Here is a 16,529-nt window from a genome sequence, read left to right as displayed (position 1 = left end):
GGGTGAATTACCATGAAGAGAGGACACTGGGGCGTCCTCCAGCTAGTGCCACAAGCTCTGCGATGGCACCCAGGCTTAGGCATCCCCTGGGACGTGCCCACTGCAGGAGAGGAGCGGCTGCGCACCCGGCTGTGCTCCTCCTGCCAAACCTCGCTTCTCCTGCCACATCCCCGCACCCTAGGCTGCGTCTAAAGCCAGCTCAGGTGGCACACCCAGCACCTGGGGGGGGTCTTCTGAGGGGAGAGGCCTCCTGTCTTGCAGGGAGCTGCTCGGAGCCAGGAGGCAGCACCTTCCCATCCCGCAGGGCTCAGGGCCATGCGTAATGCCCGCGGGAGCGAGAGGAAGGCTGCTGCACCGAGCCACCCTGCTCCACACCCCCAGGAGAGCATCCCCGTGGGGATGTGCCCCATCCCACCAGCATCTCACCGGGATGGGGGAGCCCTGCAGCGAGCGGAGGAGTCAGCTGCCTCGTTGGATAAAGCACAGATGAATCAAGCCAGCATCTAAACGCTGGCACGGCTCGCTCCACAGCCGTTGGGCAAGGTGCGGTGCGAGCAGGAGGCTGACAGGGCGAGAGGGGAGGCAGGAAACACAGGGGTCAGACAAGGGCAAAGACCTGACAATGAAAGCACCATGCCTGGAAATGCAGGAATGAACGGCACAAGGAGTTGGGCTGCAGCTAAGCAGTCGCCTCACCAGGCTGTGATGGCTGAAGGGATGCGCTCAGGGCCAAGGGGACCCGCGTGTACCCCCAGAGCGCTCTGCCTCCGTTCTATGTGACCTCTCCAAGGATGAATAACAGGAGCCCTGCGCCCCAAACACACCAAGACTGGGGGAGCTGATGCCCCAGCGGTGTGCCGGGGGCCGTGGGGAGGGCAGGGAGCAGCAGGTCCCAGTGAGCCATGCCTCGCCGGCGGCACGTTGCGGGGAGAAGCGGGGAGAAGCGCTCGTCTCGGCTAGCAGCAGGCGGCACAGCTCCAAATGGCTATTTGCACAAGGAAGGGAGGCTCCTGCTGGGGCTTAATGGGCTGATGGATGGCTCGTTTTAAGAACAGCTTCGTCAGAAAAAATATAAAAAAAATCAAAGGGAGAATAAGGGAGAGAAATGGGAAGAAACGGTTCAAGAGAGGACACGGCAAGCACAGCGAGGGGAGCCCCTGCCCTTGCTGTGATGGTGTGCCTGGCTACCAGCTCCTTCCAACCACATCCCAGCAGCGAGCAGAGCCTGCAGCACTAATCCCTGAGGATTTTCACAGCTTCATGAGCCTCGCCCATGCATCTCCACCGCCTCAGTGCCCCGTTCACCATGGGGTGCTGTGTGGTGGTGCCTGACCCCCAGCATCTCCAGCCTGCTCCCGGGGATGCCTCCTCCTGCAGGCTGCCTCCCCTCCCACGTGTGACACGACACAAACCTCAGGCCACTGCTCTGCTCCTCGCACGTTTCTTCTTGCCTTCTGCAGGTGGAGGAGCTCCAGCGCACAGCTACCAGGGCTGGAGCAGCCAAATCCCCCTGGGACCACATGCTGTGCCCTGCCAAACAGGGGAGCACTGCAATGCTCTGCCTGCCCTGCACGCTGAGGGCTTTTTCGTCTCTAAATGGCACAGAGAGGGGCTCATCTGCACACCAAGCAGCGACCCACACTGTATGTCGTGCTGTCCATCAGCAAAAGCAGCCCAGAAGTGGAAACCAAATGGGAATTCAGCAGGAGCGCAGCGCTTCTTGCTCTGCTGTCTGTGCGCATCAAAGCAGCCGCAGTCTCCAGCGCTTCCCCCTTTCTGCTTTTTCTTTTTTTTTTTGCTTTTTTTTCTGTCTTTTTTAATTCTCCAGTGTTTGCAGCTGGGGTTTCTCAGAAAGGCTGCTTGGAAACCGCTGCTCGTAGGTGTTACGCTGCTGAAAGCCATGGAGAAAACCCCTCTGCTCGACCGTTCTCCAGATGTCTTGCATCTCGCCTTGCTCCTGAGCAGCTCGGAACAGAGATGCTGGCAGTCTTGCAGGCGTCTGAGGACCACAGCTAAGAAGCTGGCAGGGGCTGCTCTGTGGATTTGCCTTCACCACTGACACGGAGCCCACGGATGGTGCACAGCACCGTGTGGATGCTGCCACATCCCACAGGTGTCTCTCCCAAACCCATTCCCTGAGCACCGCTCACTGCCCTCCCGTCCTTGCTCCTGAGCAGCATCATTGAGGGGCTCCCCAAAAGCTGGGATTTAAACATACCAAGGATGCCCGGGGTGTCCTGATCCTCCCCACCCACCCACTCCCCCACAGTGCCACCAGTGTCCTCCCTCTCCCCTTGTCCCTCTCCTACAGGAGCAGTGCTTGGAGCTAGGTGGGCTCCAGGTTGCTCGTTTGAATTTACAGGCTGCTTTGGGGCACGAGTCAGGGCCTCTCTGCGCTTCCCAGAAGCCAAATCTGCAGGAAAAACCAGCTCCAAGAGTCCCAGCTCTCTGCCAAGTACGGCTGAAACTGGACAGCGTGGTCAAAAGACGTTAGGGGGAGAGGGTGGGAAGTGAGAGGCAGACAGACAGATGGACCAGCAGAAGGCACCGTTACATAAAATATGTTTCCTGAAGTGCCTGGGATAAAAGTGCACATTTTAAAGCTTCCGCTCCTGCAGAAGGGGGTCCGTGGTGTCCCAGAGTGACGCTGGCTGGCTCTCGCACATGTGCACATGGCGTGACCTGCTCCCAAATTGTTGTTTGCAAAAAAAACCCTGTATTTGGGGTGCTGGTGCTCCCAGCAGGACGAGCTCCCTGGCTTACCCCTCGGTGCTGCAGGGGTGCACAGAGCGGGAGCCTCTGTAAGGAAGGGAAACTTGCCTGGGGCCACAACGCAGAGCAGAGCTCGGACGGCCCTTCAGTATTAATTCCACATTATTATATTAGCAGCACGGTGTAAGAAAAGCCCCGAGGAGGCCGTTTGGGCTGATACAAGCACCTGCGCTCATTTATCGCGCTCACAGCTGCGCCTCCCCTCCTCCGGCCACGCTCCTCCAAGCGCACGCTCGTCCTCGCGGGGACAGCCCTGGGGAGAGGTGACAGCGAGGGGCACGGGGATCCGGGCGGCACAACTTACCTTCGTCTCCTTGATCTTGACGGCGATGACCTGCTTGCGCTGGCGGATGATCTCCATCAGCTCGTCGCACTCCTCCATCAGCTTGGCCTCGTGCATGGCCGTGTTCACCTGGGCGGGAGGAGCGGAGGCGCACGTGTCTGCACCCGGGCGCAGCACCCCCGGCGGCCCTGCCCTTCTGCAGCCCTCCTCAGCTGGGGCAGAAATTGGGAGGCGAGCCCCCGAGCCCCTCTGCTCACCCCCAACCTCCAGCCCCCCGTCTTGCAGCTGTGTCTGCCAGCCCATGACCGGGGAGCGAGAGAAAGACCGGCATCCTTTTGGGGGATGGACAAGGGAATTGGGAATACACTCCACAGACGGGGATTTCAGCCCTGTCACTTGAATTAAACAGTGTCCTGAAGGACATAAATAGGTTTTTCTCATTCTGTACTCTCAAAAAGATCTGAAACAGCAGAGCAGTCTGAAGCCAACCCCGAGCTAAACACATTTGATACAAGATCTTTTTTTAAACCTGGCCAGCAGATTATGCAACGCCAAAGTGGGAGACAGCTGATGGTCTGCAAAGATAACTCCGCTGAGAAAAACAGCGGATAATCTTCCAAATCTGCTGCAAGGTAGTGGCAGGGGGTGGAAATCAAGCCCAGGATTCGCAGCCTGCTGCAATCCGTGCTGGCAGAGGGGAAGGCATCGGTGCAGCCAGAGACCGACATCCCCTGGATTTCCCAGGAGCGCAAAATTAGGGCCAGGATTTCGGACCCACACGGACCCACCGTCCTCCCCGCGTGGCCCTGGCCTCCCTTCGGAGAGCCAGAACCCGGCAGCACAGCCTCCTGAGCACCAACGGGGGACTTGTGCTAAGCCTGGGGCCTGGCACAGCCCCGCGGTGCCCACAAATAGCTCCGACGCAGCCCCCTGCCTGCGGCAAGCGCGGAAGGGCAAAGATATTTTCTGCTTCACACTTTGGCGTGCTCTCCCTCTAAAGCTGCCTCTGAAGGCCAGGACCGCATATTTAGTGAGGCTGAGAAATGTATTTGGACTGTTATTTTAGGCAGAACGACTGACAAAGCTGAAAACTCCTAAACAGTGTGGAAAAACGACAGCCGGGAGGTCTGAAACTTCCAGAATCTGCACGAAATGCCAAGCTGCTTTTAACATCAGAGGCCTGTCCATTTGGACGCTGTGGACGGATTCAGACACAAGTCTCTCGAAGATGCAAATGCCCTGAAACTCGCAGCCTGTCCCAGCTCCTTCCTACCCATGCACTGAGCTGATCCGTGGCCATTGCCGGCGCTTGCGGCGCTGCTGGCACTCCCAGAACAAAACTCTGCTGCTGACTGCAGGAAAGGCAGAGCCCCAGCCTCTGAGGGGTAGGTGGTAAGGGACAAAATGCAGCTCCCTGTGTAGATAGATGCCTTTTCTCCTGCATGCTGTGCTACGGGGAAATTATCCCACTTGGTGCATGCAGCATCCCTGCATCCGCGCATCTGCGCATCTCCCCATGCCCTAATCTCTGCACCCTTTTGTCCCTGCCAGCTGCTTGGGTGATGAGGCAGCTCCAGGATCATGCAGGAGAAGCTGCAAATTGAGTGGAGGGGGTCTACCTGCTTGCAGGTAACTTGGATCTGGATCTAACTTCTCGCAGATAACCGGTGATGGGACTGGAGGGAATGGCCTCAAGTTGTGCTGGGGAGGTTCAGGTTGGAAATGAGGAGATGTTTCTGCTCAAAAAGAGCAGTCAGGGATTGGGACGGGTTGCCCAGGGAGGTGGCGGGGTCACCGTCCCTGGGGGTGTTCAAGGAAAGGTCGGACGTGGTGCTTGGGGACAGGGTTCAGTGGGTGATGGTGGTAGGGGGGTGATTGGCCCAGATGATCTTGGAGGGCTTTTTCCAACCTTAAAGATTCTGGGATTCTATAAATAACCATCGTGTTTGCTCAAGCCCTGGCAAAGCTCCCCTGAAGCCACGTCAGGGATCCCCGCAGCAGCCCAGTGTCTTTTCCTCCCGGCAAGGTTCTGGTTCAAGGAACCGCCGCTCAATTTAGCACCGAAAAATCAATAGCCTGTTAAGAAGAAACTAATTGCAGCAGCCGCTCTCCGTGTATCACTTCAGCAAACAAAGCTGCAAATTAATTTGCTATGAACGGCTACGCGCACTTGGAAACAACAGCAAGGTGTGAGCTGCCTTCTTCCCCTTGAGTGCCGCTCACGGGAGCGCATCGCAGCCGTGGCCAAGGGCAGCGCCGGGCCAAAAGCGCTTCCCTGGGAAATGCAAACACAGGATGGTGCCTGATTGCACACCGCCAGCACAAAGGAAGACAGCAGGAAGGAAGCAGGGAGGCAACCTGTGTGTGTTTGGGAGGAGGAATGCAGGGAGGAAGGCTGGCTGCTGCAGACAAGGCTGAGGCTCGATGAGACAGCAGAGAGGGGCAGGCGAGTGGGCTGCTTGGGAACGGAGATGGGAGCAGTCCCGTGCACCCCGTCAGCCGAACCGGGAGCTCCCCGGGGCCCCCTCCCCATTCCTGCCCTCTCCCCCGGCCCCTCTCACCAACCTCCACTTGCTGGCAGATCTGTATCAGCTTGGCCATCTGGTTTTCCAGTTCGCTGTTGCGTTTCACCAAGTTGGTGAGATTCGTCTCCAGGGTTTGCTGCGAGGCCAGACAACCAGGAGGAGAGAGAGAAAGAAAAAAAAAAACAAACAAAAAAACAACACAACGTAAGATGAACAAAGCCAGAGGACTGCAACCACCAAACCAGACCGTTTGTCACCCAACGTGCTGCCCGAGGGAGCAAAAACTTGGACAACTTTGGGCCAAGGTCTTGCTGCCAAGCGCTGCCCAGACCCGACAGAGTTTGGCCACCCCTTGCCAGCACGTCCTGCCTTTTTGTGAGGGTATAAAGAGCTATTCTGCTGCGATTTCCAGCCAGGAAGTCTGCCTGCTGGGAATGAATAGCTGCTATTCTCCATCCCTGCTCTCCCCTCAGCATCCTCTGTTGGTGCTGGAGACGAAGGGCTGGGAGCAGGCTGGGGTCTCCCTCCCCAGCTCCCCGGCCAGGCTGCTTCTGGCTGTGCCCCTGGGGCTGTGCTGCCTCCGGGGAGGAGAACACGAGCCAGCAGAGCGCTGAAAACCAGAGCTTGATATCTGCGGACACACAGTGGACGGGCATTTTTTGGGTATCAATAATTTAAGCGACACTGCATCGCCATTAAAATCCGTGGTTTCGCTAAGAGAAAATGTTTCAGAGCAAAGCGCTCGCTACCTGTTGCACCGCTTGTCGTGAAACTGATAGCCTATTAATATTTTAAACTCCAGGGCCGAGAGAGGATCCCCGCGGTGTTTTATTCATACTCGGCTAGAAAGCGCGGCCCAAGGCTTTCATCAAGGCTCCAGCAGACCCATAAACATCTGCACGCACGGATAATTTGGGGTCTAGCTAGCCAAGAGAACTTGAATCATAGTCATAAAGCACAGGCAAAGCATTCATTCCTGAAAACCACTGGCTCCTAAAATACTCGAAGCTCGCTCGCAAGCCTGCAAATTGCTAGCCAATGGCTGGTAAAGCAGAGCACAGAACCAGGCTGGAAAAACGCAGCGAAGCCCTGGGTGCCTTCGTTAAGCTGGAAGTGCTTTGCACAACAATGCTGTATGGATAATGAAAAAGCCAGCTGCTAACCGCTCCTGCCACCGCCTTTCCTTACAGCTCAATATTATTAAACAGCATCTCACTAAAGCGCCGAACGTTCAACTTGCTAATTATCTTCCTCATCACCGACTCAGCTGCACTGAAGTCGCAGCTTTGAAATCGCGGCCGATTTGCTTTCATGTTCCTGGGCTGCTGGCGCAGGGCAAGAGGGGGAGGCAGAAACGAGCTGGAGGAGCGCGCTTTGAAGCACATGAGCCCAAAACGCATTTGCAGCATCCCAAGTTTGCCAGGGACAGTGTCCCTCCTCCCCCGTACACGAACATACAGCGCTGATCTGTTCATTAAGTGGTGCAGGGATGCTGCAAGCAGTGTTTGAGTGGTGTTAGTGATGGTGTGAATGGGGAGCATCCAAGCACCCCTCTTGCTGCTCCCTGCCTTTGCAGGGCTTCCTTCAAGAGGCACATCTGGCTCCTGCTGCTGCTGCAAGCCCTCCTGCAGCACCTGAACACAGAGATGAGACCATTTCCTTCTGTTCACTGCGCTGAAAAGAAGGAAAACGTGCAAGGAGCTTTGATTGTACCAGCTGGTTATTTCGCAGGTGCATATAAATTCCAGCAACGATAGGGGTTTTGTTAAATCGCCTTATAGAACACTCACAATTTCCTCAAACATCCACCTTCTGGCCTGAAATGCAGAATATTTGATTTCCCTACAATGGGGAGAAGCGAGAAAAGGAGATAAAAGGGGAACACCACCACGTCCTTGCGCCACTTGGATTGGCACCGGGTTGCGTTTCCCAGCCCCTGCTGGCCGCAAGCATGGCGAGAAGCAAACCTCGTCCTGCAGCACCGAGAGAGCACGAAGCTCTGCTCTGCTGGTGCAAAGCTCTGGGCGAGGGAAAGGAGGGGCTGGATGAAGGCTGTGGAGTGCAAAGTATGGGGGCTCCTACTGGGGGCGCAGACTGCAGAGCGCTTGCAGCCAGCCCAATTAACACAGGCAGTGGGAGGGGGCTCACCCCCAAACGAGCTCGGCAACAAGGCTTGGGAGGACGTCACTTGGACCTGCCTTGTTGCAGGGCCGGGTTTCCAAATTTATCCTCATGCAAAAGCCGCCAAAACTGGAGAGTGTTTACTCAGTGATTTATTTGGAGGTTGCTGTTGTTGCCCTTGTTCATTTATAATTGTTTTCGATGGAGGATGGACGTCCCTGCACCCTGCCTCCAGGCACCACAAACACGAAACACATGGGTGTGCAGCAGTGCACGCATCCACAGAAGCCAGAGCAGATGGGAAACGCTTCCTCCAGGAGCTGGCACGGCTTTGGGGCTGTGACACGTCCAGGGCATGGGGACGGATGCTCCTGCCCCATCTCCCTCCCCGTGGTAGCACTGAGCCAGGGCTGCCTGCTCCTGGCTGACTCCAGTGCTGGTAGCAACACAGCTCTTTGATGCAATGCTTGTAACCAGCTCCCAGGAAAAAAAAAATAAAAAAATTGGGGGAAAATATGATAAGCCAGCCAGCTGCCTTTCTACGCTAAGAGAATTTCAGCAGACAAAAGGACAAGTGACAGAAAGACATGACTGAGCCTGCCGAGCGGCTCCGGCGCAGCTCCCGCGCTGTGACACTAATGCATTTTAAGTCGCTTTGCAGCAAAACGTCCTCAGTAAAAGCTGCAATAAAACGCCAGCTTTCAGTGCCTGCTATCACCTTAAACAGCAGTGCTGACCTAGAAAATGAAGCAATTTGTTCTGTCGGCATTTCTAATTGTGCTGAAGAGAGGCTGGAGAAGGCTCGAGTGTCCCATCAAGCCGGGTCCCCTGTCCCCAGCCGGGTGTCCTCAGCCCACCCCCGTCACCCCACGCATGCCAGAGCAAGACCTGGGGCTGGGCCCTGCTCTCGCTGCTGCAAATCCAGCATTGCAGCGGCCTCGCTCCCACTTTGCAAGGAGATAAAGCAGAGGAAAGTCTCAGCCCGGAGCGCAGAGGTGAAGCTTTGCCGGGCTGAGCAGGGAGGGAAGAGCCAGGGGAGGACAGATCCCAAACACGTGTCCTCCACGGAGGCTTTCAAAGCCGCCTGCATTAGCATATCCTCATTCAACGCCTGCTTGGGAATTGATATTTAGGAGAGAAAAAGACAAGGAAAAAAAAAGCTCAAGTAAACAGGGCTAACTGAATGCAAAAAAAAAAAAAAAATGCAGCTGTATGTTGTTGCCTAATTAGCAGATATCGGATTGGAGGCTCGGTGCTTTTCAAGCATCTCCTTTCAGCCTGAGCTCACCAGCACTGCTCTAACTCACCCGATTACACGGTGCTGGCCCTTCTCCTGCCTTGCTGGCCGTGCTGGTGGCCCCGTGGCCACCTCCCCAGGGTGCGCACCCCAGGTCCCTGTGGCACCGCAGCTGCGCGCACCGTGCCATGGGACGCACAGTGCCAGGCAGCCCCGGAGTGCTCCTGCCCGACCCCATCTCCTGCTAGGCTCCTCTCCAGGCACCTCTCCCTCCCCACTGCCCTGCCACCAGCCAAGGCCGCTCGGGACACAGCAGTGATTAGTCCTCTCCTTAATAACGAGCGGAGAGGACTCCGCAGCGGCGGAGACGTGGTAATGAGAATGGGCTTGTTTACCCTGCTCAGGAAATTCCTCTCCTCCCGCGGCTTCACATGAGCTCTGGTTTTTGGCAGGTCAGGAGGGGGAATGGAAACCGCGCAGCCAGCGCTCGCAAGGAGAATCAGAGCGATCGCGTTCGATTCACACAGACGTGGCTGGGGCAGCCTGAAAACCCCGCAGCCGGCGCAGGGAGGCACTTGAAATGAAAGGATGCCTCGTATTCTCGCAAGCCCAGGTTCCTCAGGCTGCCAGCGCTGCGCAAGCGGCTTCATTTGCACTTCTGAAGCCTGCCCAGCAGCACGGCAGCCCCGGACCTTGCCAGTGAGAGCCTTGTGCTGTAGCCTCTGCCCTACACCGCCGCCGGGAAGCCTCCTGTCTTCCAAGGGATTTGAGAACGCCCGATGGTTTTTTTCCATGATGCTTTCTGGAAACGCAGCGTGCCTCTGAAAGCACATCTCATCCTTCTGGCAAACCCACTGGGGACTGGCAGCAGCAGCCAGCGCTTGCCCCAGATGGCAGCTTCTGGAAAAGGGACCTGAGGGATGAGATGTCCCGGGATGTTGAGCCGCAAGGGTTCGCAGATCCTGGAGCACCTCCTGGATGTGTCCCCTGACCTGCAGAGGCTTTGTCGTGTGCTGGGGACCAGGTCAGCTCTGCCTCCCTGCCAGCTTTCCACAAACCAAAGCTCACCACTTGGGTGCGAAGCAGGGGCCATGCTGGCCTCCTCCCCAAAGCTCTCCCTTTCACTCCTTGAGCCCCAGAACATGCCAAAATGGTTCTGCTCCTGCAGAAAGGCAACCTGAGGAGCAGGGTAGGGGAGAGCTTGCTAGTTCTGTAAATCAAAGCTGTCTGTACGGTTCCAAGGGGCAGAAAAAAATATCTCACGAAATAGTTTCATGTTGTCATTCCTCCAAAACTGCTGATTAGTTGCAGACTCGGTCTGAAGCATCCTCTTGGCAGGTTTTGCTGTCTGGCTGCTTAGCGTGCGTCTCTAGGACTTACATTTCCCCTGTTTGCTCTCTCTGTCCCTGCGGTACTTAACAGAAACAGGGACTCTGCTTCCGAAATCATGCCTGCAGGCAAAGATCCTGTAAGAGCCCTCACACCTGCAAGCCCTTGGCTCGAGTCATCCTCTTGGAGAGATGAGGAACGGCTGCGTCGGACCGGCGGGGATGGATAACCTCTGGCTGCTGGAGCTCGTCCCCACAAGCACGGGGCCCAAAGAACGAGCTGTCCCCTGGCGAGCTGCGTGGACCTGTTTTCCTGAGTAAAATGAGCAAAAGGCCAAGAAGGAGCCTGCTGATTTTCCTCTCTGTTACGGGGTGGCCAGACCTCCTCAAGCTGCCTGGGATCAAGTGGTGTGAAGAAACGGTCTCCAGCAGGAGATGGTAACACTTGTTGGTCACCCAGGTCCCTCTGAGCACATCAGGAGGAGCATCTCTGCGGCATCTGTATGGGGCTGGCTCTGGCTGGAAACCCACTCGTGTAGCCAAAACACAGTGAGACTTTCAACCCCAGGGCAGCCAGAGCGGTCCTAGCACCCACAGCAGCCTCGCAGCCCCCCCATTCCTGCAGCTTCCCTCCCCAAAAAACAACCGCAGAGATGAGCCTGGAGGACGAGGCATCTCCAAGGGCTTTCCCCTCATCCTCAGTGAGGCCCTCAGCAAGGCTGGGTTCAAGGTTGGACCACAACCTTGACCTTCATCCTAATACCCTGCTTCCCTCACCTTCCAGCCAAAAACAGCCCAAACCAGCCAAAAACAAGGGGACTAACGAGGCACTACCAGGCTCACCTGACGAACGCTTCTCCAACAACACTGCAGAAATGCACATGGCTTATTTGGGTCCTTCAGTGTTTACATCCTTTAATCTTTTCAAAGCCATTCTTCTGCTCTTGGATATTATCGTGGTTTTCTGTACCACTGCAGCACTGTTGAAAATTGTTTAAATATTTTATTAAATTCATCCCGACTGTGACAAGTCGGTTTTTATTCCTGAAGCCATCTAACCATTATCTGGCTGTTTGAGCTGTCCTACTTAAATACTCCAAAAGATTTCACTCCCCTGTTCAGGCTGTGTGCTTTTCAACCTAAAAGGATGTGGTTTTCAGACATCTTATTAAATTTGCTACATTTGATGTAAAAATTCCCAAGCTATGGTGAGACCTGAGCTTATTTGTTTACCTTCTACTACTTTTATTTACTCCTTTAAAAAGAGCGGAAGGAAAAGATTTCCACTGCTCCAAGCAATGCCTTTTTTTCCCAGAAATGTTCCTCTAATGAGCAATTCCACCTCGCTTTCTTCAAACCCAGTAGCAGGAGGTGCAGGGGGCTGTTCCCTGATGCTCTGTGCTAAGCACAACCAGCAGACACGGGGCCCAGGGGGGAGCAACCTCCCCCATCTCCGAGCCCTCACGTGGATCTCCCAGCTCCTTCGGCCATAATTCTAGGTGCCTTTTTGTGTCTCTGCCTCTCCGATGCATCCGAATGACCCTATACCTCAGCATCTTGCCAGATCAACAGGCAGGATGCGGCTGCAGGACTGGTTCCCACTGGGCACCTCGTCTCCGCTGCGCATCCTCAGGAGCAGCCTGAGAGCCTCTGGCCAAGACTATGCACATCTCGGGGAGGTGTCATCAGACCTGGGTGAGCACAGGGGATTTGGAAACCTTTGGAAGCTGCTTGTGGGTTTTCACTGGGGTTAGCATTGTTTATCATCCCGTTGGGTCGTGGTGTCAGGAATCGCAAGTAGGCTTGGCAATGAAAGCCCTCTGTGCTTGGGCTTCCCAAACTCCTAACGGTGAGAAGCAGAAGGTGTTAACAAAAGACAAATCTCCCAATGACATCCCGAGACATCACAAAGGGGCCAAGCAAACTATGCTTCAGAAGCACCCCTCTCCACCAGTGAGGAAAGACATCCAATGGATTGCCTTGGGTACAACATCTCCAGCGCACGCAACTCCCATCTGGGGAGAGCAAACCCACCCCAACTGATCCAAAATTGGGAAAAATCAAGGCAGTTTCAAAGCGCGTCCTTATCTGTCCAGAAGGTTGCTTGTGCTGCTGACACTGATGGCCTGAGTCAAAATGCCCTGTGCCAGCTGATTAGAGAGGCACAGCCCCAGCACCTGACATTTGCAGAGTTATTTCCGAGAAAATAACTGGAGAAGACCTCGGTGGGGTGCAAGGCTTACACGGTCCTGTCCCCAAAGAGCTACACCAGCAGCATCCCGTGAGCCAGAGGGAGAAACACCCCTGATACCCAGGTCAAGACGAGACAGAAGTTACACACAACCCTTGGAAAGCAGAAATGCCAAAGGACAACAAATCACAGCCATAACGCGGGTTAACAACCTTCCCATAAATACGCATAACCTCGTGGAAGAAATGACTGGTGGAATGGAAGATGCATCCTGTGAAGGAGGTGGATAAATGCATGGTAGGCAAAGACAAAGGGTGACATAAAAGTTGCCCTGCTCGAAAAGTAAGGGCAGGTGGGTGGAAACGAGCTCCAGCGAATGTAAGTCCTCGTGGGTTCACTAACAATAGTGCAATTATACTAACTACTGCTGCTGCAGATAATGGTATGGCTATGAAGAGCCCTTAAGAATATTCCCAAGGGTACGTGAGGATCTCATGCACTGATGGGGTTTCCAGGAAAAAAAATGTGACAAACAGTGATCCGAGGCACACAGGGAACATTCAGAACAGCAGGGCACTGAACACCACTGGTAACGTTCGAGCTCGGTTATTAAAGACAGAAGAGGACAAGCTAAGTAAAAGGGAATCAACAATAATTGTTGTTGTTAAGGTCTCTTAAGCAAAAGAATAAAAATAAAAATAAAAATAAAAATAAAAATAAAAATAAAAATAAAAATAAAAATATAAGACCATAAATATCTTTGAACATGAAACACTAAAATGAACTTGGACCATGAGGAAGAACAAGGGGTGGTGAAAATCTAAGGAGGAGCCACAGGAGGCCTACAAAGGGACAGAGTAAGTGAGGGGGGGTCCCAATGGCTTCAGAGGGCAGGGGACATGGGCAGGCCGGCACAAAAGGCCCAGGCTGAGCACCTGGCTGCTCCTGGGAAGCTCCAACTTGTACCGAACCAAATGGAAACCCAAAACATAACCGTGATGGAAAGCACAACCATGATGGAGGGCGTGGGAATTGTAACAGAAGACCGAGGAGCTCCCGATGTGAGTTAGGAATCCCCTGGGCCAGGTTCTCCTGGCAGAGGCTGAAGCCTTTTGGTTTCCATTAACCATTTGGGTTCTTCCAAAAGGGCCAGCTGCTCCGCTGGTAATTTCCTGAGCTGCTCTGATTAAAGACACCCTTCACCCCCCACCTCCTGAAGATCCCAGTGTGATTCCCAACCAAGAGAGCTTCATTAGTCAAATGCTGGCTTGCGTTTACCCTCTTGAAATTGGAGAATGCAGTTATAGAGGAATATATTAGCATACCTATTTCATTTGCACGATTGAATGATTAATAGCACGGCGCCTGCGATTCCTTCCTCGGTAGAAGTTGTACTAAGTACATAAAATCCTAGCAGACTATATTGGCTCTTGCCTGCATTTTGAGGACGGTCTGACAGCTGAGGTGACGGATGATGCACCCTAGGAAGCTACAAAATCACCCTGTGGGCCATTCGCAAGGCTCAGTGCATGGCTTGGGTTTGGAAATTGTTTGAAATCTTTTAATTTTCCGAATTAATGATACCGTTTAAAGAGATGAAACACTAAATCCGAGCCCGCAAAAAGTAAATTTGCAATTTGGCAGAAGATTTATTCAAATCTGTATTTGCACTTAATGAAGAATCAACCTTCTGTTGTAGAAACGAAGAGATGAAATTCCAGCAAAAAGTAATGAAAAAATTCAAGGAAGGTACCTCTCAGATCCTTTTCTCCTAGCTGCCTGGTCTGCATAGCAACGTTGAGATTCAGCTTTTCAAAAACGGAATATGAAATGCAGAAAATGAATTAGGAGTAGAATTCACGCCTAAACAACGGGCAGATAGGTTTTGAATTACAAATACAAAATTACCTTGAAAGTGAAGCTAAAGCTCCCGCATTTCAAATTATTGCAGAAAATGTATTGAATTCTGCCGAGATCAGAAAGATACAGCACCAGAGGTCGATGACAAATGGTGGGGAAGAAATCAATTCAGGGGGAGCTTGACTTGTGTTATGGCCACGTCCCACAGTTTAGCTTCACCAAGCGAAAATACTGCGGAACACGCTTTTAACCTGAAATATTAATTGGCGATAAAACTTGTCTCCAAACGGCTCGTCCTCAGGCTCGTTTGTTCCATGAGATGGAGACGTGGCTGCTCGCAGCGGGGCTGTGCAGACACCCTCATCGCCGCTTCATAGCGCGATAACCCAAGTTGCTCCGTCCCCCCTTTCCCATACCAGTCCACCCCCCTGCCTGCTCCCTCCTTCGGCACCTCACGCTGGAGCAGGGGGCACCGAGACGGCTGCAAATGAATAATGAAACAGAGCCTGCTAATCGGTGCCTTCCCTCTCCCAGCGTGCCCCCAAAAAACCCAGCTCCCAGCTCCGAGGATCAAACGAGACGATCAAACGCTCCAGCAGCTGGCTTTGAATTCCCCGTTGCGCTAACTCCTGCGCGCGCTGACGAGCTGTTTCCTCCACCCACCGTACGTGGCTCCCTTTCTGCCCCCGAATTTACAGGTTTAGCCCAGTTTCCAACCTCTGCCAGGAGCTGGAGGATGCCAGGGTCCTGCAGGAAGATGCTGTGGGACCCGGCACGAGGCCATGGCAAAGGCCAGCTGAAGGGGAGAAAAGACACAAGGCTTCCCCAGAGGAGCTCTTGGTTCCTCTTTGCAGCCACAGGAGACACACACGGGGCAAGGAGAAGGCAAGGGCAGCTGCCTGGCCCCTAAGAAAACAAACAGCACTTGGAGGATGGACCATCAAATGCCACCATCTCCTGAGCTTGGTGGGAGAGGAGGAGAACCCCTGCAGAGCTGGCAGACAGGACTTCAGGGTAAAAGATGGAGAAGTTTCCTTAAAGTTGGGTTCCCCACAGAAATTTTGCCTCAAATGTGAAATATTTCAGCTCCTGATGGGGGAAAAAAAGGGAAACAAAAGCCCAGGGAAGCTCCTACAGAGCCCAGAGCAAAGACCTACTTACATTATTTTTTGGGGGGCAGAGATTTTCCAAGAGTCCCTGTCCTTCCAAAGAAGCCCCCGATGGACAGGGCACCCCACCTCCCTAGGACAGCTGCACCGCTTGGTGGCATCGTTCTCAAAAGCTCTGGCAAGTGGGGACAGCTTCCATAATTGGTATCGCAGCGATTAGAGGCATCAAATTATCTTCCGCAGCACACAACAAATAACGCTAATGGTGGGGATAATGTCAAACAGAATTACATCGGGTTTTAAACAGCACTGATAGCACATGTTAAGCAGACATATAATTAGCACTGTGGCGCCTTGATAATATTAATAACATAGCTAATTATACTGATATAAATAGCAAGATTAATTGTCACAAAACATCAGTATCAATCTTTGAAAGGCATCCCCAAGCCTTGCCACTGTTTGTCAGCACTCGGGCACCAGGGCCATAAAAAAAATAAAATTCTGGGGGCTTCCTTCATCCCTCCCCCTGGGCACCCCTCAAACCCACACACTGCGTGTCCTCCTTGTGCACCATCCTGCCCGTGCACCATCCTCCCCTCTCACCATAACGTCCAGCAGGGCAGGAGCCCCCCCCAGCCCCACCCCAGGCTGCACCCAGCGATGCCAAGCACCCCCCGATCACGAGCGTGCTCCAAGACCCTGGGGGAGGCCGGGATGTTCTTGGAGGCTCTGTCCCTGCTCAGCCCTCGCCGTTGTGTTTGCTTTAGATTTAAATCGCTCCGCTGAACGGTTTGTTGGAAGGAAATGGAGCCAACTGCTTTCCCTTTTAATAACCTGGAGACAAATAGCGAGACGTGTTGGAAGCGGTTACAGGGAAGCACGTTCACTGCTCCAGCTCTCTAAGCAGGGTTTTTCTGCTGTTTCAGCCCTGCACTGAACCCTGCTCCGCTGCACCAACATTTTGTTTGCTGCAAAATTTGGTTTGCAAAGCCCCTGGGGCTGCTTTAGAAACCCACTGTGCAGGGGCGACAAATGGGAAGGATTAACCGCAGTGCGCCCCTGGGGAGACTTGACCATTTGTCTGCGCTTGGCTCCTTCTG

At 53.9% G+C, this 16,529-nt stretch overlaps 1 protein-coding gene across 2 annotated transcripts in view; it reads right to left on the bottom strand.

Moving 5' to 3' along the window:
- MID2 (midline 2) overlaps nucleotides 1-16,529 on the bottom strand; it is a 57,621-nt gene that overhangs the window by 11,612 nt on the left and 29,480 nt on the right. For both annotated transcript variants that reach the window (XM_068697405.1, XM_068697406.1), the window contains exons 3-4: nucleotides 5,621-5,716; nucleotides 3,077-3,184 (exon numbers count right to left, since the gene is read on the bottom strand). In XM_068697405.1, the coding sequence (XP_068553506.1) occupies nucleotides 3,077-3,184; nucleotides 5,621-5,716 (204 nt within the window). The remainder of the gene's footprint in view (nucleotides 1-3,076; nucleotides 3,185-5,620; nucleotides 5,717-16,529) is intronic.

The sequence above is a fragment of the Anas acuta genome, chromosome 13 (genome assembly GCF_963932015.1).
Source record: "Anas acuta chromosome 13, bAnaAcu1.1, whole genome shotgun sequence".
Taxonomy (NCBI): Eukaryota; Metazoa; Chordata; class Aves; order Anseriformes; family Anatidae; genus Anas; species Anas acuta.
Note: the sequence above shows the minus strand (reverse complement) of the source record. Positions and strands in the feature narration are given on the sequence as shown.